This window comes from Bombina bombina, chromosome 1 (assembly GCF_027579735.1).
Source record: "Bombina bombina isolate aBomBom1 chromosome 1, aBomBom1.pri, whole genome shotgun sequence".
NCBI lineage: Eukaryota > Metazoa > Chordata > Amphibia > Anura > Bombinatoridae > Bombina > Bombina bombina.
Window position 1 is genome coordinate 1,347,211,734 of NC_069499.1, and position 27,578 is coordinate 1,347,239,311.

General features: G+C 37.6%; 1 protein-coding gene across 1 annotated transcript in view; it reads left to right on the forward strand.

Annotated features, from left to right (window-relative positions):
• ARHGAP30 (Rho GTPase activating protein 30) overlaps nucleotides 1-27,578 on the forward strand; it is a 209,171-nt gene that overhangs the window by 102,207 nt on the left and 79,386 nt on the right. Inside the window, exons 4-7 of the mRNA XM_053703002.1 lie at nucleotides 7,684-7,766; nucleotides 9,218-9,325; nucleotides 16,585-16,706; nucleotides 25,768-25,927. Coding sequence (XP_053558977.1) covers nucleotides 7,684-7,766; nucleotides 9,218-9,325; nucleotides 16,585-16,706; nucleotides 25,768-25,927 — 473 coding nt within the window. The remainder of the gene's footprint in view (nucleotides 1-7,683; nucleotides 7,767-9,217; nucleotides 9,326-16,584; nucleotides 16,707-25,767; nucleotides 25,928-27,578) is intronic.

Here is a 27,578-nt window from a genome sequence, read left to right on the forward strand (position 1 = left end):
CATAAATACATATTTCTTCACATACTGTAGCTGATGGTATTTTAGTACAATATATATAATATATATATATATATATATATATATAGAGAGAGAGAAATGATTAAATATATATATATATATATATATATATATAAATATATATATACACACAACACACAGAAAACCTGGCACTCGCCAGCAGATACTCAGTAATGTTTAAAAGCAAAACTGCGCCAAAGAATCAAGGGCCACATCAAGGTCTCCCCCTTCCTGGGACCTTAAACTAGCACCCACAAAATGCATACTTTCAAACAAACCAACATGGAACCTCCCAGGGTGAACCAGGCTTTTGTAATCTCCCCTATGTAAATATAAAACACAGGAATACATAAGGGAGGTTCCCAGTTGGTTTGTTTGAAAGTATGCATTTTGTGGGTGCTGACTTCCCCCAGTTTTGCTTTTAAACATTACTGAGTATCTGCTGGTGAGTGCCAGGTTTTCTGTGTGTTGTGTTTATAATGTTTGTAATGCTTCCCTGCGGTCCTGTCACCCAGGCTGTTCAGGGGTTAACTGCCTGGGTTGCTGGGAACTGTGCAGCTGTCTGTTAGTGTTCAGGGCTGTGAAGTTAACAGTGGCTTAGGATGTGTACCCAATCCAGTCTGTGAGTGCGGTCCATTCCTGTCAGGGTTTTTTCCCTGTTTTGTTTGCCATGTGCTGCTGGCAGCCATTTTACTCACCTCTCTTGCTGACTCTGGTGCATACTGTGTGATGCTGCTCATTTCCTGCACTTCCTTTTATGGCCAGACTGGTGTACATCATCCGTGTGAGACAGGATGCAGTCTCAGAATTGTAATGTCATCACTTATTATTTAAAGGGCCTCTGTTCAGTATGCTTTGCCCTTGCGTTGTCTCAGACCTGTTTGTGAGAGCTCCTGTGTATTACCTGGCTGTCTGACGTCCCTCCTGGTTCCTGGCTCCTGATCCCTGGCTTGTTCCTGACTCTGCTGTTCTCCTTGTTCCTGATTCCGGCTCGTCTGACTACTCGCTTTGGCTCCTGACTCGGCTCGTCTGACTACCAGCTCTGGTTTTGATTCCTGGCTTGTTATTTGACTTGTGGACTTTTTTTTTATTTTTTGCTATTAATAAAGGTGTGATTATTTTTGCACTTCTCGTCTCAGTCTGATTCCTGGCACCCTGACAATTCCTGTGTTTTATATATATATATATATATATATATATATAAATAAATATATATCTATGATATATATAAGAATATCTATTTAAAAATACATAGAACATATTCCCCTATGTGAAGAACATTGGAATGTGAAATATTTACAGTAAATACATATAGTTAAACACTTTATTAAATATGAATATTGCATAAATATGCTTTTACATGTTTTAATCTACTTGACTGCAAAGGGCTCCAATGCACTAATATATATGTCTATATACTGTATGTATACATGTCTGTAAATACCTATATACACACATATAAATACATATGTACACACATAAGAATAAATATATATATATATATATATATATATATATATATATATATATAAAAACATATTTAGACATGTATGTATCTACTGTATATGTTAAAGCGTTTTGCAGTCCTTTTTTCCCCAACTCCTGAGACCTCATATCTTTGAGCCCTTATATCTTTGAGCCCTTATAACTTTTTTGTGAATTTGTTTAAAATAATTTTATTAGATAGTGTTATTATGAGTGTACTTTGTAATGTATTTTTGATTTTGAATTGTGACACTTTTGTGTTTCACGAAACAGTTAACCAGAGCTCTGAGGTCATGCTAACCCGACGATCTTTAACTTCAATGTGCTCAGGCAATCACGTTTACTTTCAACTTGTAATACGAGTTGAACCTGGTGCGTGCTAACACCTACAATTAACCCCTTTTTGCTCACGCGTAACTGTTAGCGCTCCCCTCGTAACCTAGCCCTTAAAGGGACATGATACCCAAATGCTGAAGCATTTGAAAGTGATGCTGCATAGCTGTAAAAGGCTGACTAGAAAATATCACCTGATATCTCTATGTAAAAAAGGAAGATATTTTACCTCAAAATGTCCTAAGTATTCACACCCCACAGTAAAGAGACTTAAGCAGCCAGTCAAGTTTGATAAGTTTAGATTCTGTATTTAATTTTATAACAAAATATGTTGGAAAATAAATTTAATAGATTTGGTGAAATAAAATCTATGTTAAATGAGTATAAAAAGAAAAAAATAATAATTAAATTTTCTATTTAAACCCAAATTCGTTCTTTCATGATTCAGATAGAGCACTGGTTTGCCCAACAGGCCATATTTTCAGGATTACCTTGGGTGAGAGCAGGTTAATAAACGTGTTTACTAATCAGGGGCCCGATCCAATATGCAGCGTCACCCGCAAATGCCGGCGACGCTGAATTTTGCGCTGGTTTGGTATCCTATATACGGCTTAACCTAGAAGTTACGCCCGTATATTTCTGCCGTCGCACCCGTAGTTTTTTGGGCCATAGGCAGGTATACCAAACCAGCGCAGTTTGGTATCCAATATATAGTGTAAGGACTTACGTGGCGAAAATTGAGAAATCTTACTCCATTTTCACCTCGCCACAAAAAGCAGCCATAGTAAGCCTTACCCTGTCTATTGGAGCCCCGTAACTCCCTAAACTAGCTACAAAATAAACCTAACACCTAACGCATGCGCAATGTCTGTCTAGCTGTCACCCGCGATCTGCTAAATAAAACCTAACACCTAACGCATGTGCAATGTCTATCTACCTGTCAACCCGCGATCCCCCGCCGCAATCCCTAATAAAGTTATTAACCCCTAAACCGCCGCTCCCGGACCCCTACAATAAAAGTATAACCCCCTAATGTGAGCTTCTACCCCGCCGCCAACTACATTAAACTACCCCCTAAAGTGAGCCCCTTACACCGCCGCCATCTATTTTAAAATTATTAACCCCTAATTTAATCCCCCTACACCGCCGCCAGCTATATTAAATTAATTAACCCCTAATTTAATCACCCTACACCGCCGCCAGCTATATTAAATTAATTAACCCCTAATCTAATCCCCCTACAGCTCCGCCAGCTATATTAAATTAATTAACCCCTAATCTAATCCCCCTACCCCGCCGCCAGCTATATTAAATTAATTAACCCCTAATCTAATCCCCCTACACCGCCGCCAGCTATATTAAATTAATTAACCCCTAATCTAATCCCCCTACACCGCCGCCAGCTATATTAAATTATTTAACCCCTAAATTACTAAACTATCCCTACCACTAAACCTAAGTCTAACCCTACAAATAGCCCTGAAAAGGGCTTTTTGCGTGACATTACCCCAAAGTAAACTGCTCTATTGCCAGCCCTTAAAAGGGCTTTTTGCGGGGCATGCCCCAAAGAATTCAGCTCTTTTACCAGCCCTTAAAAGGGCTTTTGGCGGGGCTTTGTCACAAAGTAATCAGCTCTTTTGCCTCTAATCTAAATCCCCCAACACCGCCGCCACCTATAATAAATGTATTAACCCCTAATCTAATCCCCCTACACCGCCGCCACCTATAATAAATGTATTAACCCCTAATCTAATCCCCCTACACCGCCGCCACCTATAATAAATGTATTAACCCCTAATCTAATCCCCCTACACCGCCGCCACCTATATTAAACACATTAACCCCTAATCTAATCCCCCTACACTGCCGCCACCTATATTAACTATATTAACCCTAATTATATTAGGGTTAATTTAGTTAATATAGTTATTATATTATATATATTAACTATATTAACCCTAATTATATTAGGGTTAATATAGTTAATATAGTTATTATATTATATATATATTAAGTATAATAACCCTATCTAACTCTAACATCCCTAACTAAACTCTTATTAAAATAAATCTAATATTAATATTATTAATTAAAATATTCCTATTTAAATCTAAATACTTACCAATAAAATAAACCCTAAGATAGCTACAATGTAATTAATAATTACATTGTAGCTATTTTAGGGTTTATATTTATTTTACAGGTAACTTGGTATTTATTTTAACTAGGTACAATAGCTATTAAATAGTTAATAACTATTTAATAGCTACCTAGTTAAAATAATTACCAATTTACCTGTAAAATAAATCCTAACCTAAGTTACAAATACACCTACACTATCAATAAATTAAATAAACTACAAATATCTAAACTAAAATACAATTAAATAATCTAAACTAAATTGCACAAAAAAACAAACACTAAATTACAAAAAATAAAAAAAAGATTACAAGATTTTTAAGCTAATTACACCTATTCTAAGCACCCTAATAAAATAATAAAGCCCCCCAAAATAAAAAAAATTCCCTGCCCTATTCTAAATTAAAAAAGTTAGCTCTTTTACCTTACCAGCCCTTAAAAGGGCCTTTTGCGGGGCATGCCCCAAAGAAAACTGCTCTTTTGCCTGAAAAAAAAACACAATACCACCCCCCAACATTACAACCCACCACCCACATACCCGTAATCTAACCCAAACCCCCCTTAAATAAACCTAACACTACCCCCCTGAAGTTCTCCCTACCTTGTATTCACCCCGCCGGGCAGAACTCTTCATCCGATCCGGGCGATGTCTTCAAGCAAGCTGCAGTGAAGTCTTCTTCCATCCGGCGATGTCTTCAAGCAAGCGGCAGAGAGTCTTCTTCCATCTGGTGATGTCTTCAAGCAAAGCGACATCTTCAATCTTCTTTCTTCGCTCCTCCACCGCGGAGCATCCATCCGGCACGACGACTTCCCGACGAATAAGGTTCCTTTAAATGATGTCATCCAAGATGGCGTCCGTCGAATTTCGATTGGCTGATAGGATTCTATCAGCCAATCGGAATTAAGGTAGAAAAATCTGATTGGCTGATTGAATCAGCCAATCAGATTCAAGTTCAATCCGATTGGCTGATTGGTTCAGCCGTATAGGATACCTCGAGTTGCGAGCTGAAACTGCGGGCGGCGGGGGTTCCCTCGCTTGCGCCGCAAACTACGCTGCATATCGGATCGCGCCCCAGTTGATAATTTCACCTGTGCTCCAGTTCAGATATCCTCAAAATAGCTTATTATGAAGGCCTGAGTACAGCTTTCAAAACCAGTGAGATAGAGCGAGCATGTGATTTTAAACAACCTTCTGATTTACTTCTATTATCAAATTTTGTTAAAATGCAGGGAGGTAAGCTTAGGAGCATGCACATGTCTGGAGCACTATATGGCAGCAGTTTTGCAAGAATGTTATCCATTTACAAGAGGGCAGCACTATTTCTTGCCATGTAGTGCTCAGTCTATCTTTTCAACAAAGAAAACCATTGGAACAAAGCAAATTTGATAATTAAAGTAAATTGGAAACTTTTTTACAATTGTATGTTCTATCTGAATCAAAAAATAAAATTTTGGTTTTTAATTTCCCTTTAATTGCAAATCAGTTTTCTATCTTAATGCAGAAATATCAAGAATGCCTCTAAGGACCTAATGATTTAAAGCTCTCCACACCTAGTGATCTAATTAACAAGGTCTTAAAAACAAAAGGCCCATTTTAGCCTGAGAGCTGTTTATTTAGCAATACAGGGTTCTGGATGTGCAGCAGAGACGCCTACATTACAATTTAATACTAAAAAAACCCTCACAGATTTTGCGTGATTTCTCTCCATGCTGGTGAGGATTTGATCATCGGGCCGTAAGTGAGTTATTGAACTTATAATGAGATCTTGCAGAAGCAGCTCACTTGAATATGCACAGTATTTGACATAAACATCAAAGTAATTTTATATTTTAAAATCTCTCCAAGAACCTTTCCCTATCCTCTGATACCCCCATCCACTTGGATCCCCTCTCCCTCCTCCTCCTCCCTGACACTCTTAACATTTTTTTTCCTGCAGTGTAGCAAAATTGCGGCAGAGAGTGGCCCACGGCTTACCATTAAGGGGTTAAGGCCAGGTATGTTTGTCTCGTGCAATCTCTACTGCGCATGACTGCGTCCGACAAACAAACTTGGCCTTTTATAATATAGGATTTATTGGTTATTCCCTAGAAGCTTGTCTAAGAATACTTGAGAATCAGCTCTGCACAATGCATATTTAATTTTCACCCAACATTTTATTAGCTTAACCCCTTAAGGACCAGCGACGTACCCTGTATGTCGCTGGCCTTTTTTTGGGAGTTGATTGTTTTATAGCGTGGTCTTGCCACCAGCATTGAGACTGCTCTATTCCACAAAGCCTGCTGGAGGGAGGGCATTAATAGCGTGTTCTTGCTAGACTTGTGCTATTATGTCCTGAAAAACCCCTTAACAACCAGTGACATACAGGGTACATTGTGGTCATTAAGGGGTTAAATTTTCAATGTACAGGATAATTATATTTACTCACTGCTCTTTCATATGCATGATGGAAAATGTTTGAGATTAATGTCCCTCTTAAATATATATGTCTCACCTATGTATGACTCTTTTTTAGCAGCATTAGCTTTATAACATTAAGTTATAGTTTAGGCTTTTGCTTGCAAATTTGGAGCCCAGTTACCTTGAACATGATCTACTTAAAGGGGCATGATACCCAAATGTTGAAACACTTGAAAGTGATGCAGCATAGCTGTAAAAAGCTGACTAGAAAATATCACCTGAACATCTCTATGTAAAAAAGAAAGATATTTTACCTCAAAATGTCCTAAGTATTCACACCCCATTGTAAAGGGCTTTGAGCAGCTTATCAGTGTGCCTGTCCCGGGACTTGCAAGGGAGCGTGCCTCATGCACAGTCATGTTATTTCCCTATTCAGTTTTAGGAAGTTCACTATGAAATCTCACCAGAGTTAAAGGGACATTCCAGCCAAAATTGTAATCCACATGGTTGCATTTCAGTATTGAAAAGAAGCATTTTTGTAATATTCATATACTTAGCAAAAATGCTTCTAATAAAAGCTATAGCTGTTTCAAAAGTGTATTTAAGTATGCACCGTGCACCAGCATTTTAAACACAACACTTGCTCAAGGAGCCTTAGGTGCTTGCTCCATCTAGTAATGACTCTGTTAATTGCCGACATGATACAAGCCCCAATGATGCTCTGAGCAGCTGCATTATTTAAATTGCTGGTGCACTGAGAATATCTAGCTAAGTTTCACATGCACATGCAGAGAAAATGTTAACTCTTAAACAGTGATATAGTTTACTAGAAGCATTTTTGCCTATTCATGTATATTACAAATATGTTTGTATTCAAAGATCTATCTGATGTATGTGGAGTTCAATTTTGACTGGAATGTCCCTTTAAGTGAAATATCATAAGATCACAGTAAAATAGTTCATGACCTCAGCCCTGCTGATGCTGATTGGCTGCTGTTCATTTCTTCCTTCTTTTTTTTTTTTTACCTGCAGCTGGGCAGTAACTGAAAGATAACTTTTTACACAGCACTTACTTTGGTGAGCTGAGGAGGTTGTGAGGTAAAATATTTTCCTTTTTTACAGGTGATATTTTCCTTTTCACAGTTATACTGCATCACTTTCAAGTGATTTAGCATATGAGTATAATGTCCCTTTAAACAAATATTTTTATACTTATAGTATGCAATACACAGTATTCTCACATTGTAGTGATTGTATATCATCTCCCACTTAATTATTTGCTAATAACAACATTTTATTTTGCAAACAAGGATGCTGTGGCTGTACAGCTGGAGGAACAGAGGCTTATAAAAATCAAGGAGGTGTTGAAGTCTCTTCCACTCCCTCACTACAGGTACAGAGTCAATTTTATCTTCTATAATCTTCTCAAAACAATAAACAAAATACCATCCTAAAATGTCAATGAAAACCTGAAGGGCCACTAAAGATAAAATTGGATTAACTTTGACATTTCCCAGAAAATATTCTACTGCTCATTTCAAATTCAAAGTAAGTGCTATTGTATTGTCTTTTTATTGTGTATTTCTTAATTATTCAACTCTAGTGATCATTTACCTCTCTGGGCCCCATTTATTAAGCTGCAGATGCATCTTCATGGCCTCAGTGTTTCATGCTTGCACAAGCTGGCCTGAAACACTAGTTAAAGGGACATTCAACCCAAAATGTTTCTTTCAAGATTCAGCTAGAGAATACAATTTTAAACATTCCAATTAACATCTATTGTCTAATTTGCTTCATTCTTGAGGAAGAAATAGCAATGCACATGAGTGAGCCAATCACACGAGGCATCTATGTGCAGCCACCAATCAGCAGCTACTGAGCCTATCTAGATATGCTTTTCAGCAAAGGTTATCAAGAGAATGAAGCAAAGTAGATAATAGAAGTCAATTTGAAAGTTGTTTAAAATTTCATTCTCTTTCTAAATCATGAAAGAAAAAATGTGGGTTTCATGTCCCTTTAAGTAATCAGGATGGTTGATAGCCACACATAAGAGGGATGGAATTGCATAAGAAGCCGAGATGCCAGGTGGACAGGTTCCTCAATTGGAGCAAACCTTGCCCACTCTGCATTTAATAAATTAGGTCCACTGTATACTAGTGTGTAGACATCTTCTACCATATCATCTGGTGTAAATTCCATGTATGGGGGTTTTCTTCTGCACTTTATGTTCAGTGTAAACATTAACTTCTATAATCTGACTTAAACAGTAAACAGATAATTAATATAAAGTGACCACTACTATGGTATTACCATGTGATCTCTTTACATAATGATTAGAGGCATATTATTTTATCCCCTTGCTAACATTCCATTCATGTATTTCTCCATTTTCCATCAGTAACGTATAATGTAGATATTTCAGTCTTTTCTAATGTCATTAGGCAGCACCCAAACATGTTCTACTGTGTCATCCTGCAAAAGTGTTATGTTTTTTTGTTATTTTATGTACCCATATAGGATATCACAAGAAAGCCCTGTTTTGTTTGTTAATAAAACAGTATATAATATGTATGGGCATACTTAATAAGAGGTCAGATAATTATGGTGAAACCAATACGGAGCAAAAATGCCAAAACTGCATAATTTAAGCACGGAAATTGTGAAAAAACCTTTGCCCTTATGGAGTACAGCTTACATACAGCAAACTATTAGGTATATGTTGTACTGGAAGAGAAGACAAAGTGATATATTTTACAGGAAATGGACTGCTGAATATATCTAAAAAAAATACATGTATTACATAGCTGCTTAATTTTTGAAAACTAATTCATATTTCTCCAACAGGACTCTGGAATTTCTTATGAAGCATTTGGTTCACATGGCTTCATTTTGTTCACTGACCAATATGCATGCAAGGAACCTGGCTATAGTATGGGCACCTAACTTGCTCAGGTAAAGTTGTTAGTTTTGTATGTTTGTGTAAACAATTACATATTTAGTTTAATATCAATAATGCCAGCTTAAATGTAATACTGTTGTAACAAAGATACCCATACACAAACATCATTTATTTTCATGTAATGCAATAATTCAAATTCAGAAGTTTCCACATTAAGACAAATGTTCTAAATGCTTAGAACTCTTGCTTGCATTGACTACCTAAGCTAAAATTTAGTTTGTATGTTGGGTTAGATTGGTAGTCACAGCAAGTATTTTTAGTTGATTTTTTTACTCTCTCTCTCTCTTTCTTTACTCTGCTTCAATTTGCACTGGTCAAATTTGTAAAAAAATAACCTTGAAATATTTGCATAAAATCCGGCGCGATCAGAGGCGATGTTTGATAAATTCGCAGTCTGTCGTGGATACGTATATAAGTAGAACACAGGACACCGATTGAAAAGAGCCTGTTGCCATGAAATGAAGTACAGCCAACAATTTTACCATGCCAGAAATAGCCCTTGTCCTGAATGTGGCCGGCTCAGAATAATCCTGAATTTTGTTATAAATCATCTAAATTGATTGCCGTGACAGTCTAAAGCGCTGAAATAGGGAGAGCTTCCAGACCACTACGAGGGGAAAATAATCTTGGAACTCTTATGCGCTGTATTTGACTACTAACATCTTGTCTCTGCTGTAGAGTAAGGCATTCTCTATGGCGCCTTAGTAGTAGAAACATTTCTAATGCTATAAATGCTTCGATGACCAGAAGTTAGAAATGTATGTGACTTATGGTGTTTTAGCATAATTGTAAACATGTTATCTGTGGTGATTAAATAAAAAAAAGTTCTGAATACAAATTTGTATACACTGTGATGTGAATTTTCTTAACTAGGGAGATGGCAATTCAACTTCAAGACTATTGTGTTCTATAGGGTTCACGACTAAGGGCTCGCCTCCATTGAGCCGTACAGGGCCGTCTTTAATACTTACTGGACCTTGGGCCAGGGTCGGCTCTAAGGGGGGGCATTGGGGGGCAATGCCCCCCAAATGGAATGATGTGCCCCCCAGGGCAAAAGAAGTTATTTAAGATTTTTTTTTTTTTTTTTTTACATTTTAAAAGTGACGGAACGTCCAGGGTCCCAAATGTCGCATCAACCATTTGCAGCCACTGGACCCTGGAGATCCGCCACTGGAGGGCCCAGCTAATCTCTTTACTCTCCTCTATTTACAACCAGATAACAAATAAAGTTGCATTTCCCTGCTGGTGCTCTCACAGTTAACCTAGGGCTTGCAATGCCCCTCCTCCTGCTAGCCCACTTACTACTGAGCTTCAGTGAGATGATGACATCATCAGACCTCTGCAGGAAGTGCTGGGAGAAGCTAACAGTCAGTGAGAGGGAAGGCAGAAGTAATTTTGTGAAAACACAGCCGTATAACCAATGTGTGTGTGAGAGTAGTATCCCTTCCCTATTGTGCTTTATATCCTGGCAGCCACAGATAAAGAAGCAAATTGGGAATTCCTTGGTTTCCCCACTGCAGGTCACAGTGTGTGTGTGTGTGTGTGTGTGTGTATATATATATATATATATATATATATATATATATATGTGTGTGTGTGTGTGTGTATATATGTGTATATATATATATATATATATAATTTGTGTGTATATACATACTGTATATACTGTGTGTGTGCTAGTAAATATCATTAATAATATCTGTACAAGTAATGTACTGCTTGGCACTCAAACTTATTGTCACGTAAAAGCTTATTTGATCATTAGTAGGGTCATTGGTAGAGCTACACATGCAAACAGTGTCCACTGGCTGTGTCATATGTGGGAGACATTCCTGAGATATGACAAATGTAACCCCTGCAATGCCATAAATCTGGTAAATGTAACTGCTGCGGCATTGCCAGACATTTTATAAATGTAACCCCTATACTCCTTGAGATATGACACATGTAACCGCTGCACTTCCAGAAATATAAACAAATCTTACTCCTACACAGCCAGAGATCTGAAAAATGTAACCCCTGGACTGCCACAGTAGGTCTGCTCTTATTTTGACTCTCATACATGCTTTTTAAATGCGTGCCCCCTTGTGAAAAAAAAATGCCCCCCCATTTCATTCGTTCTGGAGCCGACCCTGCCTTGGGCAAATATTTCATTGGGGCCCCCCCGCCCATGCAATTTCACTCTCCACCCCAACACCCCAAAAAACAACTAAATCAATTTATTTATTTATTATTATTTTTTTAAATGATTAGCCCACTTTTGGGTTAATCATTTTCAAAAAAATATTAAATAAATTGCAATATGTGAAACTGGACCTAAGCAGTACTAATAAGTAAATAAATATATAAATTCCTCCACTGTGGATTAATTTAAAATATTTACTAATTAATTAAATGTTGGTTTTTAATTTATTTGTATTTTTTTAAGTACATAAATATTTAATGCAATGCACGGCATTGCATAGTAAAAATCAGTGTCGGACCTAATGTCTACAGGACCCCGGTGCAATAATTTATTTTGGGCCCCCCTAAAAGCATCTCACCAGTTTTGGGATATTCACTACATATTTATTGTTTAGACAGCCACTGTACAGCAAAATTACCACTTTTATGAATACCAAGAGAATGCCTAACATACCAAACTCCCCTAACCCATATACACACAAACACTCTCCAGAGCATATTCATGTACACACAAACACACTCTCCAGAGCATACACAAATTTATGTACACACTCCAATATATAATCCAATATTAAAAATACAATGTATGTGTGCCTCAAGAGGGAAGAGAGCAGTGTCTGCAGCTGCACAGATGTTCAAATCCTCACGTACCTGCCGCTCCAGCTTCCTGCTGCATGCTCCTACAGTCAGCCCTACCCTGAACAATCCCCAGTGGTAACCCCAGCAGAACCTTTTCTTATACAGTATGATTGGTTGGATGCCAAGTTAGGGCTTAGCATTCAGTGCTGCACAGTGCACACCTAAAACAGCACATGGCACTAGCTTGGCATGTCACATGATCCCAGCACGGTCTGGCACAGTTTCTCACAAATAAATATAAGCAGAGAACTTTTGACTGTGACAGTATTAGGACTGACATCAGCAGACTGGCATGAACCAAAAAAAAAAGTTTTTTTGTTTTTTTTTTTAGGACTCTTGGGCCCCACAACAAAGACTGGGCCCTGGGCAGCTGCCCCTTTTGCCTTGTGTTAAAGACGGCCCTGGAGCCGTAATTCCGTTTGCGTGCACTCGCAAACCGTTAAATATGCTGTTGGAAGCAATATCGTTTATCGACTGCTTCCAACGGCTCAATTTCGGCAACTGGTCTCGGGCTGTCAAACATTATCGTGTCCCATACATAGTATAGGAAGCCGGTAATCTTTAAATTATACCTGGTTTCCAATGCCCGTACAAACCGTAAATACACTGTCGGAGGCTGCTGATACACTAAAAAAAATTACACTCAGCTCAACTAGGTGTAAAACAGGAAAAAGGTGCTCTTTGAGACCTTTTTCCCATTGAAATCTAACCCGACACTTCAAAACCCCTTTATTTGCCATTCCCCCACATAGCAACTTATAATAAATGTATTAACCACTAAACCGCCATGTCCCCACATCGCAAAGTACCTATTTAAACTATTAACCCCTAATCCGCCATCCCCCCACATCACAATTTAAAATAAATCTATTAACCCCTAATCCGCCATGCCCCCACAACGCAAACGATTTATTTAAACTATTAACCCCTAATCTGCCATTAATCCACATCGCAATTAACCTAATAAATCTATTAACCCCTAAACCGCCAACCCCCACAACGCAAAAAAAACAAATCACTAAGCCCCCTAAATTAACCCCATTACATAAATTAAAATAATCCTAAATTACAATTAAAATAAAAAAGCTAACATTACTTAAAAAACATTCGGCTAGATTACGAGTCTTGCGTTAGCCTTAAAAAGCAGCGTTGAGGGGTCCCAACACTGCTTTTTAATGCCCGTTAGTATTACGAGTCAGGCAGGAGAGGGTGCCGGTCTGGATGTCCTCTTCCGGCCGGATAGGATGAAGACTTCGGACCCTCTGGATGACCACTTGTGCCCGGCTGGGTGAAGACGTCTCAAGGTAGGGTGATCTTCAAGGGGGTAGTGTTAGATTTTTTTAAGGGGGGATTGGGTGGGTTTTAGAGTAGGGATTGGGTGTGTGGGTGGTGGGTTTTAATGTTGGGGGGTTATTATATTTTTTTTAATGTTGGGGGGTTATTGATAGAAGACTTCAGCCAGATCATGGACCTCTTCAGCTCCCGCTTGAATGAAGACTTCAGCCAGATCATGGACCTCTTCAGCTCCCGCTTGGATGAAGACTTCAGCCGGATCATGGACCTCTTCAGCCCCCGCTTGGGCCAAGACTTCAGCCGTATCATGGACCTCTTCAGCCCCCGCTTGGGCTTGGATGAAGACTTCGGAGCCTGGACCGATCGGTGATACCCGGCGTGGTGAAGATAAGGTAGGATGATCTTCAGGGGCTTAGTGTTAGGTTTATTTAAGGGGGGTTTGGGTTAGATTAGGGGTATGTGGGTGGTGGGTTGTAATGTTGGGGGGGGTATTGTATGGGTTTTTTTTACAGGCAAAAGAGCTGAATTCTTTGGGGCATGCCCCGCAAAAGGCCCTTTTAAGGGCTGGTAAGGTAAAAGAGCTTTTCTATTTTAATTTTAGAATAGGGTAGGGCATTTTTTTATTTTGGGGGGCTTTGTTATTTTATTAGGGGGCTTAGAGTAGGTGTAATTAGCTTAAAATTGTTGTAATCTTTTTCTAATGTTTGTAAATTATTTTTTTATTTTTTGTAACTTAGTTCTTTTTTTATTTTTTGTACTTTAGTTAGTTTATTTAATTGTATTTATTTGTAGGTATTTGTATGTAATTAATTTATTGATAGTGTAGTGTTAGGTTTAATTGTAGATAATTGTAGGTATTTTATGTAATTAATTTATTGATAGTGTAGTGTTAGGTTTAATTGTAACTTAGGTTAGGATTTATTTTACAGGTAATTTTGTAATTATTTTAACTAGGTAGCTATTAAATAATTATTAACTATTTAATAGCTATTGTACCTGGTTAAAATAAATACAAAGTTGCCTGTAAAATAAATATAAATCCTAAAATAGCTACAATATAATTATTCGTTATATTGTAGCTATATTAGGGTTTATTTTACAGGTAAGTATTTAGCTTTAAATAGGAATAATTTATTTAATAAGATTTATTTTATTTTATTAGATTTAAATTATATTTAATTTAGGGGGTGTTAGTGTTAGGGTTAGACTTAGCTTTAGGGGTTAATACATTTATTAGAGTAGCGGTGAGGTCCGGTCGGCAGATTAGGGGTTAATACTTGAAGTTAGCTGTCAGCGATGTTAGGGAGGGCAGATTAGGGGTTAATACTATTTATTATAGGGTTATTGAGGCGGGAGTGAGGCGGATTAGGGGTTAATAAATTTATTATAGTAGCGGTGAGGTCCGGTCGGCAGATTAGGGGTTAATACCTGAAGTTAGCTGTCAGCGATGTTAGGGAGGGCAGATTAGGGGTTAATACTATGTATTATAGGGTTATTGAGGCGGGAGTGAGGCGGATTAGGGGTTAATACATTTATTATAGTAGCGGTGAGGTCCGGTCGGCAGATTAAGGGTTAATACTTGAAGTTAGCTGTCAGCGATGTTAGGGAGGGCAGATTAGGGGTTAATACTATTTATTATAGGGTTATTGAGGCGGGAGTGAGGCGGATTAGGGGTTAATACATTTATTATAGTAGCGGTGAGGTCCGGTCTGCAGATTAGGGGTTAATTATTGTAGGTAGCTGGCGGCGACGTTGTGGGGGGCAGATTAGGGGTTAATAAATATAATATAGGGGTCGGCGGTGTTATGGGCAGCAGATTAGGGGTACATAGGTATAATGTAGGTTGCGACGGTGTACAGAGCGGCAGATTAGGGGTTAAAAAAATATGCAGGTGTCAGCGATAGCGGGGGCGGCAGATTAGGTGTTAATAAGTGTAAGGTTAGGGGTGTTTAGACTCGGGGTTCATGTTAGGGTGTTAGATGCAGACTTAGGAAGTGTTTCCCCATAGGAAACAATGGGGCTGCGTTAGGAGCTGAACGCTGCTTTTTTGCAGGTGTTAGGTTTTTTTTTCAGCTCAAACAGCCCCATTGTTTCCTATGGGGGAATCATGCACGAGCACGTTTTTTAAGCTGGCCGCGTCCGTAAGCACCGCTGGTATTGAGAGTTGCAGTGGCGCTAAATTAAGCTCTACGCTCCATTTTTGGAGCCTAACGCAGCCATTCTGTGAACTCTAAATACCAGTGGTATTTAAAAGGTGCGGGGGAAAAAAAGCCAGCATTAGCTACACGGGTCGTTACCAACAAAACTCTAGCCGTTAGTTGTTTTTTTTTAAATGTTTATGTAATGTTAGGTTTTTTTATTTTAATTGTAATTTAAGATTATTTTAATTTATGTAATGGGGTTAATTTAAGGGTTGTTAGGTTAGGGGGCTTAGTGATTAGTGTTTTGCATTGTGGGGTTTCGCGGTTTAGGGGTTTATAGATGTATTAGGTTAATTGCGATGTGGGTTAATGGCGGATAAGGGGTTTAAATAGATTGTTTGCGTTGTGGGGGCATTGCAGATTAGGGGTTAGTAGTTTAAATAGCTAGATTGCGTTGTGGGGGGATGGCGGTTTAGGGGTTAATAACTTTTGATAGATACTTTGCGGTGGGGGGTATGCGGTTAAGAGGTAGATATTGCGCATGCGTTAGGTGTTTGATTTTATTTAAACAGCGAGAGACGGGTAAAATATGCGGCGCCGTATATGCGATCGAGTGTAGTGTAAGGTCGGGTTACCATAGTAACCTATTAATGTTTTAGAAATCCGGCATCGGGTGGAAGCGTTAACACATTGCTAACTTACAGATTGCAAGTCAGTACTTTGATAAATTTAGGCTTATATGTTTCAAGATAATCTCTTGTACCCATGTATACCCTGAATTAAGCTTTCTCTATAAATCTACTGAGGGACAGTAGATACCAGTATATATCAAAACATCTGGCCTTTTTAATTAGCCTATTATTTCACTTTGATACTTTCTATCAAGGTTTCTACCTGCATAAAGTTACTGCTTACTATTGTTTGACAGCTATTTCTTATTATGAAATGTTAAGATTTTGCCTTGGCCTAATGTCAGACCCTTTTCTTCTTCACAGATCTAAGGACATTGAATCTACTGGTTTTAATGGCACAGCTGCTTTTATGGAGGTCAGAATTCAGTCTATTGTGGTGGAATTCATTCTAACCCATGTAGAACAGCTGTTTGGAGATCCACTTGGTAGGCACTGGTTATATCTTACAGAACTGCATAAGATGCTTTGAAGGCTTTCATGAAATAAAAGAGTGTTGCTATTTGTGATAGTTTGGTGTAGGATAGAGAGTGAAAGCTTAGTGGACATATAATGGCATAAATAAAGGAATTTGTGGTGTTACTGAGTGAAGGTTGGGTGTAGACGATGAAGACTTTGTATTGTTAGTGAATGAGGGCTCGGTTTAGATAGAAAGTGATAAATAAGTGTACAGAGTTAAATCTTGTTTAGGCTATTGTGTGACCAGGTGTAAAGAGTGAAGGACTGTGGTGATAGTGAGTGCTGGGGTACAGAGAGTGAAAGCTTGGTGTGGGTTGGTGAAAAGGAGCTCAGGAGAAGAGAGTTAGGGTATAGGTGGGTTAGTGAATGGCTTGATAGTCTTGTTGAGTGAAATTCCTAATGTAGAGGGTGAGGTCTTGATGTTTTGAGTTAGTTCTGTATAAAATTAGTGCTTGGTGTGGATAATGAGTGCTGGGCTACAGAGAGTGAGAGCTTATTAAGGATTGTGAGTGCTGGGTTACAGAGAGTGAAACCTTGTTGAAGGTAAGAGCTTGGTAGAGATCAGGGGGTATATTTATTAATGTGCAAGCGGACATGATACAATATAGCGTATCTTGTCTGCCGCACATCGATAAATGCCGACTGCATACGCTGTCGGCATTTATCATTGCACCAGCAGTTCTCCAGAACTGCTTGTGCAATAAGGCCCCCTGCAGATTCGTGGCCGCTAGCAGGGAGTGTCAATCAACCTGATCACATTTGATCGGGTTTATTTCTGTCTGCGGCCTCAGAGCAGGCAGACAAGTTATGGAGCAGCGGTCTTTAGACCCTATGGGGCTTGATAAATCGGCCCCATTGAGTGAGAGCTGCATTACTTAGAATAAAGTGAGGGCTGAGGTGTACTGTAAAGGCTTGATGATGGGGACTGGGATTAAATTGTGAAAATAATTGTTCTACCCACTAGAAAACAAAATATTTAAAATACTTTTTTTTTTTATCAGTAAGGCTTACATTTTAAAATAAGGACATTTGTACCCCTGTAGAAATCAGGTAAATGGGGATTTAGTTGACTCAGAATGAGTCTCTCCCTGTTTTTACATACTGTAATTTATTTCTAAGAAGGTTAGGTCCAACTTTTGACCTTGTGATAAGATCATTTGGCTGTCATTTGCTGATATATATTTAGGGCTAGATTACCGTTGGAGCACTAGGAGTTAAGCGCAAATGAAAAGGGGTTTATCGCAGGTGTTTGCGCTTCTAGTTTTTTGCTCATTATACAAGTTAAAAGTAAATGCGATTGTTTGAGTGCAATTGAAATTAATGCTCGTCGGGATAGCGTGACCTCAGAGCTCTGGTTAACTGTTTCACGAAACAAAAAAGTGTCACAAAACACATAAAAAATACATTGAAAAGTAAAGTTACACTCATAAAAACACTATCTGATAAAAAAAAAAAAATTCAAAATGTGCACAAAAAAGTTATGAGGTCTCAGGTGTAAGAAAAACAAAAGGCTGCAAAGGGCTTTAACCTAGACATACATACACGTCTATGTATGTATACATATATATATATAATTACGGAGCCCCAGAGGTGTCACACAAGATTTTTTTTATAAATCGTTAGCACATTTTGCTAAAAATTTATTATATCGTGCGCACAATTAAGCTATATTAAAGTCCTTTAATTTACTTTTGTTTCCTGTGTATCTATACCTGATCCACGCACCTAAACCCTCACTGATAAGTGGCTCCATGAGAAAAACATAATTTATGTAAGAACTTACCTGATAAATTCATTTCTTTCATATTGGCAAGAGTCCATGAGCTAGTGACGTATGGGATATACAATCCTACCAGGAGGGGCAAAGTTTACCAAACCTCAAAATGCCTATAAATACACCCCTCACCACACCCACAATTCAGTTTAACAAATAGCCAAGCAGTGGGGTGATAAAGAAAGGAGTAGAAAGCATCAACAAAGGAAATTTGGAAATAATTGTGCTTTATACAAAAAATCATAACCACCATAAAAGGGTGGGCCTCATGGACTCTTGCCAATATGAAAGAAATGAATTTATCAGGTAAGTTCTTACATAAATTATGTTTTCTTGCATGTAATTGGCAAGAGTCCATGAGCTAGTGACATATGGGATATCAATACCCAAGATGTGGAGTCTTCCACTCAAGAGTCACTAGAGAGGGAGGGAATAAAAATAAAAACAGCCATATTCCGCTGAAAAAATTAATCCACAACCCAAAAAAATAAGTTTATTTTCATTTTTGAAAGAAAAAAACTTAAATCAAAAAGCAGAAGAATCAAACTGAAACAGCTGCCTGAAGAACTTTTCTACCAAAAACTGCTTCCAAAGAAGCAAATACATCAAAACGGTAGAATTTAGTAAATGTATGCAAAGAAGACCAAGTCGCCGCTTTGCAAATCTGATCAACTGAAGCTTCATTCTTAAAAGCCCACGAAGTGGAGACTGATCTAGTAGAATGAGCTGTAATTCTCTGAGGCGGGGCCTGACCCGACTCCAAATAAGCTTGATGAATCAAAAATTTCAACCAAGAAGCCAAGGAAATAGCAGAAGCCTTCTGACCTTTCCTAGGACCAGAAAATAAAACAAATAGACTGGAAGTCTTCCTGAAATCTTTAGTAGCTTCCACATAATATTTCAAAGCTCTTACCACATCCAAAGAATGTAAGGATCTCTCCAAAGAATTCTTAGGATTTGGACACAAGGAAGGGACAACAATTTCTCTACTAATGTTGTTAGAATTCACAACCTTAGGTAAAAATTGAAAAGAAGTCCGCAAAACTGCCTTATCCTGATGAAAAATCAGAAAAAGGAGACTCACAAGAAAGAGCAGATAGCTCAGAAACTCTTCTAGCAGAAGAAATAGCCAAAAGGAACAACACTTTCCAAGAAAGTAGTTTAATGTCCAAAGAATGCATAGGCTCAAATGGAGGAGCCTGTAAAGCCTTCAGAACCAAATTAAGACTCCAAGGAGGAGAAATTGATTTAATGACAGGCTTAATACGAACTAAAGCCTGTACAAAACAGTGAATATCAGGAAGTATAGCAATCTTTCTGTGAAATAAAACAGAAAGAGCGGAGATTTGTCCTTTCAAGGAACTTGCAGACAAACCCTTATCCAAACCATCTTGAAGGAACTGTAAAATTCTAGGAATTCTAAAAGAATGCCAGGAGAATTTATGAGAAGAACACCATGAAATGTAAGTCTTCCAAACTCTATAATAAATCTTTCTAGAGACAGATTTACGAGCTTGTAACATAGTATTAATCACTGAGTCAGAGAAACCTCTATGACTTAGAACTAAGCGTTCAATTTCCATACCTTCAAATTTAATGATTTGAGATCCTGATGGAAAAACGGACTTTGAGATAGTAGGTCCGGCCGTAACAGAAGTGGCCAAGGCGGGCAACTGGACATCCGAACCAAATCCACATACTAAAACCTGTGTGGCCATGCTGGAGCCACCAGCAACACAAAAGACTGTTCCATGATGATTTTGGAGATCACTCTTGGAAGGAGAACTAGAGGCGGGAAGATGTAAGCAGGTTGATAACACCAAGGAAGTGTCAGCGCATCCACTGCTTCCGCCTGAACATCCCTGGACCTGGACAGGTATCTGGGAAGTTTCTTGTTTAGATGAGAGGCCATGAGATCTATCTCTGGAAGCCCCCACATCTGAACAATCTGAGAAAACACATCTGGATGGAGAGACCACTCCCCTGGATGTAAAGTCTGGCGGCTGAGATAATCCGCCTCCCAATTGTCTACGCCTGGGATATGCACCGCAGAGATTAGACAGGAGCTGGATTCTGCAAAGGCAAGTATCCGAGATACTTCTTTCATAGCTTGGGGACTGTGAGTCCCACCCTGATGATTGACATAAGCCACAGTTGTGATATTGTCTGTCTGAAAACAAATGAATGGTTCTCTCTTTAGCAGAGGCCAGAACTGAAGAGCCCTGAGAATTGCACGGAGTTCTAAAATATTTATTGGTAATCTCGCCTCTTGAGATTTCCAAACCCCTTGTGCTGTCAGAGATCCCCAAACAGTTCCCCAACCTGAAAGACTCGCATCTGTTGAGATCACAGTCCAGGTTGGGCGAACAAAAGAAGCCCCTTGAACCAAACTATGGTGATCTATCCACCATGTCAGAGAGTGTCGTACATTGGGATTCAAGGATATTAATTGTGATATCTTTGTATAATCCCTGCACCATTGATTCAGCATACAAAGCTGTAGAGGTCTCATGTGAAAACGAGCAAAGGGGATTGCGTCCGATGCTGCAGTCATGAGACCTTAAAATTCCATGCACATAGCCACTGAAGGGAATGACTGAGACTGAAGGAGCCGGCATGCTGCGACCAATTTTAAACATCTCTTGTCTGTTAGAGACAGAGTCATGGACACTGAATCTATCTGGAAGCCTAAAAAGGTGACCCTTGTCTGAGGAATCAAGAAACTTTTTGGTAAATTGATCCTCCAACCATGATTCTGAAGAAACAACACTAGTTGATTCATGTGAGATTCTGCAGTATGTAAAGACTGAGCTAGTACCAAGATATCGTCCAAATAAGGAAACACCGCAATACCCTGTTCTCTGATTACAGATAGTAGGGCACCCAGAACCTTTGAAAAGATTCTTAGAGCTGTTGCTAGGCCAAATGGAAGAGCAACAAATTGGTAATGCTTGTCTAGAAAAGAGAATCTCAGAAACTGATAGTGTTCTGGATGAATCGGAATATGAAGGTATGCATCCTGCAAGTCTATTGTGGACATATAATGTTTTTGCTGAACAAAAGGCAGAATAGTCCTAATAGTAACCATCTTGAAAGTTGGTACTCTTACATAACGATTCAAAATTTTCAGATCCACAACTGGTCTGAACACATTTTCTTTCTTTGGTTCAATGAATAGGTTTGAATAAAACCCCAAACCTTGTTCCTGAGGAGGAACTGGCATGATTACCCCTGAAGACTCCAGGTCTAAAAAACACACTTCAGAAAAGCCTGAGCTTTTACTGGATTTACAGGGATGCGTGAGAGAAAAAATCTTCTCACAGGAGGTCTTACTTTGAATCCTATTCGATACCCTTGAGAGACAATGCTCTGAATCCAATGATTTTGGACAGATTTTATCCAAAAATCCTTGAAAAACCTTAGGGAGGAGGATTGAGTTTTTGTTCCTTATTCTGACAAAAGGAACGAAAACTGTTAGAAGCCTTAGATTTACCCTTAGGTTTTTTATCCTGAGGCAAAAAAACTCCTTTTCCTCCAGTGATAGTTGAAATAATAGAATCCAACTGAGAACCAAATAAATTATTACCTTGGAAAGAAAGAGATAGTAATCTAGATTTAGATGTCATATCAGCATTCCAAGATTTAAGCCACAAAGCTCTTCTAGCTAATACAGCTAAAGACATGGATCTAACATCAATTTTGATAATATAAAAAATGGCATCACAAATAAAATGATTAGCATGTTGCAGTAAGTGAACAATGCTAGATATGTCAAAATCCAATTCATGTTGCGCTAAATTTTCCAACCAGAAAGTTGATGCAGCCGCAACATCACCCAAAGAAATAGCAGGTCTGAGAAGATGACCTGAATATAAATAGGCCTTCCTTAGATAAGATTCAAGCTTCCTATCTAAAGGATCCTTAAAGGAAGTGCTATCTTCCATAGGAATAGTGGTACGTTTAGCAAGAGTAGAAATAGCCCCATCAACTTTGGGGATCTTTTCCCAAAACTCTATAGATTTTGCTGGTAAAGGATACAATCTCTTAAACCTTGAAGAAGGATAAAGGAAGTATCTGGCTTATTCCATTCCCTAGAAATCATATCAGAAATAGCTGAGAGTGTCTTAAGTAATGAAAACATACTTACCAAAAGACACCCATCCACATATAGCAGATAGCCAAACCAGTACTAAAACAGTTATTAGTAGAGGTAATGGTAAATTGAGAGTATATCGTCGATCTGAAAAGGGAGGTAGGAGATGAATCTCTACGACCGATAACAGAGAACCCATGAAAAAGACCCCCGTTAGAGAAATCATCGTATTCAATAGGTGATACTCCCTTCACGTCCATCTGACATTCGCTGTACTCTGAGAGGAATCGGGCTTCAACAATGCTGAGAAGCGCATATCAACGTAGAAATCTTAGCACAAACTTACATCACCACCTCCATAGGAGGCAAAGTTTGTAAAACTGAATTGTGGGTGTGGTGAGGGTGTATTTATAGGCATTTTGAGGTTTGGGAAACTTTGCCCCTCCTGGTAGGATTGTATATCCCATATGTCACTAGCTCATGGACTCTTGCCAATTACATGAAAGAAATTGCATGAAATTATTTATTTATTTTGTACAAAGTGATGTGCATGGTAAAGCAAAGCAATAATTTTAGTTGCCTTGAGTAGCAGTTAATAGTGACAAATTGTCTATACTCATCAGCAACTTAAATCAATGTAAAATAAAATGCACGCCAATATAGTTGTCCCATGCAGGGTTGTGGTTACAAGCTTCAGAATGTATTATTCCAATAATTCTTCTAGTTTCTACATGTTTGCATCTCATTAGAGAAGCCTGGCTCTTCTGTACAATCTCTAAATTTCAACCAATGTTAGGATAGCAATATGTTAAATAGAAAGATTGGTAAATAGGGACATTTACTTGTCTTGACCCCTATAAATACGATTTCTTGCTGGTAATTGCAATGTTGTGTAGAGATCACATAGCAGATATTTCTATACACACTTTCTTAAAGGGACATTATACACTAGATTTTTCTTTGCATAAATGTTTTGTAGATGATCCATTTATATAGCCCATACAGCTTTTTTCATTTTTTTTTTAAATTTTTGCTTATTTTTTAATAACATTACGCTGATCTTCAGACTCCTAACCAAGTCCCCAAGTTTTAAAGAATACTGATGTATACCTACTCCAGCTTGCTGCTGTTTGTGTAAAAGGTCTTTTCATATGCAGAGGAAGGGGGTGGGGGAAGTTTCTGCATTTTTGCTATAGAACCAATTTGCAGTGGATGTTCCAGCTAATCTTTTAAACAGAGCTAAACTGGGAGCTTCTAAGTAAGTTTTATACTGGATTTTTATAGCAGTATCTGTGCATATTATTCTTTATAGTAGTGTCTATTACATGCAGTTATATGAAAATTAGTTTATACTGTCCCTTTAACAGTTGCCTCATGTCTTTCAAAAACACCGTTTTCATTTTTTTTCTCTGTATAATTTACAGGGTGCCCATTAAGGGTCAGATTACAAGTCGAGTGGTATTTAAAGCTCCTGCTCATGCGTTAACTCCACTAGAAGTAAGCTTTTTGCGTGTGTCGGGTAGCGCTCATATTACAAGTTGAAAGTAAACAGTTTTTGAACGCGCACTAACCCAACACGCGTAAAAAGCCGAACTTAGAATATTTGCGTGAGTGATAACCAATACCCCCATAGAAGTCAATGGAGCAAAAAAGTGGGAAAAAAACACCCTACTAGGGCTCAAACCCACTCGCATATTTTTAAGTGCACTAACTCAACATGAAAATATGAATATATCACATTCCAATGTTCTTCAGATAGAAGAATATGTTCTGTTCTCATGAATACATGTATTCATATGCTCTGGATTCATAAATACATATATCTATATATATCTGGTGTTTTGTTTTATATATATATATATATATATATATATATATATATATATATATATGTGTATATATATATATATATATATATATATAGTATAGATATATACAGATATACTGTATATAAAGGAATATCTATTTATAAATACATAGAACATACTCTATGTGCAGAACATTGAAATGTGAAATATTTACTGCAAATACACAGTATAACACTTTAGTAAAAATGAATATTGCATAAATATGTTTTCACATGTTTTCAACTACTTAACTGCAAAGGGCTTCAGTGCACCTTTATACACTGTGCACCCAATTCCTCCTGTATTTGTTTGTTACATTTTGTCTGGTGTCTCATATTGTACTGTCCTTTTATCTTTGTTACCTATGAACAGCGCTGCGGAATCTGTTGGCGCTTTATAAATAAAGAATAATAATAATGTCTAATGTGTGTACATATTTATGTGTTTATATGTCTGTAATACCTATAAATACATATGTACACATACATACACAAGCTCCCACATAGATATTAGTGATATTAGTGAGGAGTACCCTCATTTGAAAGAAGGGAAGCTTCTCTAGAATGTAGGCAATTACAAATGGGAATGGTGATCACCTACTCCATTTAGTTAGATGAGCATAACACTTCATATTTGAACAAGGAGAATTCTCCTTGGTGGAATTACATTTACAGGAGGTGACCCACAGTGAAGCTGTATGCCTATTCAATATGAAAAATAATTTGTATTTTTATTTTATATACACAGCACATAATTGGTTGAAAAACAATGAATGTTTGCATTTTTAAAGGGACATGAAATTCTACATTTTTATTTGATGTTTCAGACAGAGCATACAATTTTAAAATAATTTTCCAATTTACTGATTTGATTTGTTCTCTTGGTATGTTTTGTTGAAAAGCATACCTAGGTTTGCTCAGGGGCAGCAATGCATTATAAGGTACTAGCTGCAGATTGATGGTTGCACATATACAGTATGTCTATTTTCATTGGTTCACTGGATGTGTTTGGCTAGCTCTCAGTAGTTCATTGCTGCTCCTCAAACAAAGGATACCAAAAGAACAAAGCAAATTTAACATTAGAAGTAAATTGGAAAGTTGTTTAAAATTGTTTGTTCTATCTGAATCATGAAAGAAAACTTTAGGTTTTAATGTGTAAATACTTTTAAAGTTTTAACAGTTTTGAATAGAAGAATTAATGCTAAATGTAAAAAAATTAAACAAATTAGATAAAGAATAAATTCAGATCATTTAAAAAAAAAAATAATTAAGCTTCTCAAAATAAGGCAAATAATGTATTTATATATTTTGATGCAGGAAGTGAGACTGCTGGCTGCATACCTGAAAATCCTCCGTCATATACTCAAGATGATTATCTGTGTTCTCTGACCTACAATATACCAAGCATGTTAAACCAGGGAGATGGACCTCCTCAGATTCGTCCTTACCACACCATAATAGACATCTCTGATCACAAGTAATGTATCTTTTTTTTTTTATTTCTAACCTGTATTTTCATTTTTAAAATGAATAATTTTAGTGATATAATAGTTTACACACAAACACATATATCTATCTCATACACACACACACTATGGGCCAGATTATGAGTGGAGCGCTAAATATCGCTTTCGTGAAAGCCATATTTGCGATCCACTGAGTAATTCCAGCGCATGCTAATGTACACAGGTATTACAAGTTGACAGCAATGCGAACACTCGCGTTCGGATTGCTAATAAGCATTGCGCTCACCAGAACGCGCTTCCATAGGCTACAAAGGGAGCCTCGTTCTAATGCCGTAAGTAGCGCAGCGATGGCAGCAAATTGTAAATATATATGTATATGCTTATATACATATATATCTATGTGTTAATTTGTGCATATACCCATATTAACACATAAATATATATGTATATAAGCATACACATATACAGTATATTTACTGGGAACACACAGTTCCCATAGACCCACACATGCCAACTTTAGCTCCTAAAAACTGCCTGGTGTAGGAATTTTATTAAAAAATAAAAATGATACCATTTTTAATCTTTAATAAAATACACACCACTGCATTTTGGGGGCATTTGGGCACATTTATAAAATTAACCATAGATCTAATCTCTGGTTTATTTTATAAGCGCTAATTGCTACTGGGAGCTCGCTGTATCAATAACCAGCTACTTTTAATGGCTGAAACGGACAGCTTTGCCCATTTGTGGGTGCATGATAAATTAGCGATCCATTTGTAATATAGCCCTATATTTATTAGAGATGTGCACACTAAAATGTTTTGTTTCATCTGAAATTTTCTTTTTGGCAAAATTACAATTTTCGTTTTAGTTCATTTACGTTCATGGTTACATTAGTTTCAAATGAAATTTGTTGGAAATTTTTGTTTCCAACTAAAATATTAATTTTAAGCTACATTTTGCTTTATCTAAAGCTGTGATCAGCCATATTAGCTTTAATTATTATGTCTTTTATTTATACATCTAATTTTTGTGCACTGCATTTTTGGTAAAACTAAAATGTTTACTTAAAGGTAAAGTAACTTCTATTATATTTATTATATTGAAAGTGTCTATTCTTAAAAGGACATGCCATTTTTTTTTTCATTCATGATTCAGATACGGCATGCACTTTTAAACAAAAAAAAGAAAAAATGAAGGCGCTCCAATGGAGTAGTAACTCAGGGTAAAAACCCACAGGTGATGAAACCCCCTTGTGTGCAGAATACTCACAGAGTAGCAGCACTTTTTGCTAAGTGCAAAATAGCCAGCTAGCTCACACCGGTCACTGTTAGAAGTCAATCTATCACCAAATCCCACAGCAAACACCATATACCATACAGGTTTTAATAATATTTTAAATAAATTTTAATCCAAGTCAAGCTTCATCTGTTTATCCAGCCTGTCACTAACCCTGTATGGTTTATGGTGTTTGCTGTGGGATTTGGTGATAGATTGACTGCTGACAGTGGCTGGTGTGAGCTAGCTCGGGAGCTCTTAAAGTGAAATTAAATCCTAGCGTTTTACAAACACTAGGATTGAATTTTGAAACAAATAAAGGGGACTTTCTTTCATAAAGTATAGTTTTAACTGATCGCCGTTCTTAGCTGCTACAGCAGC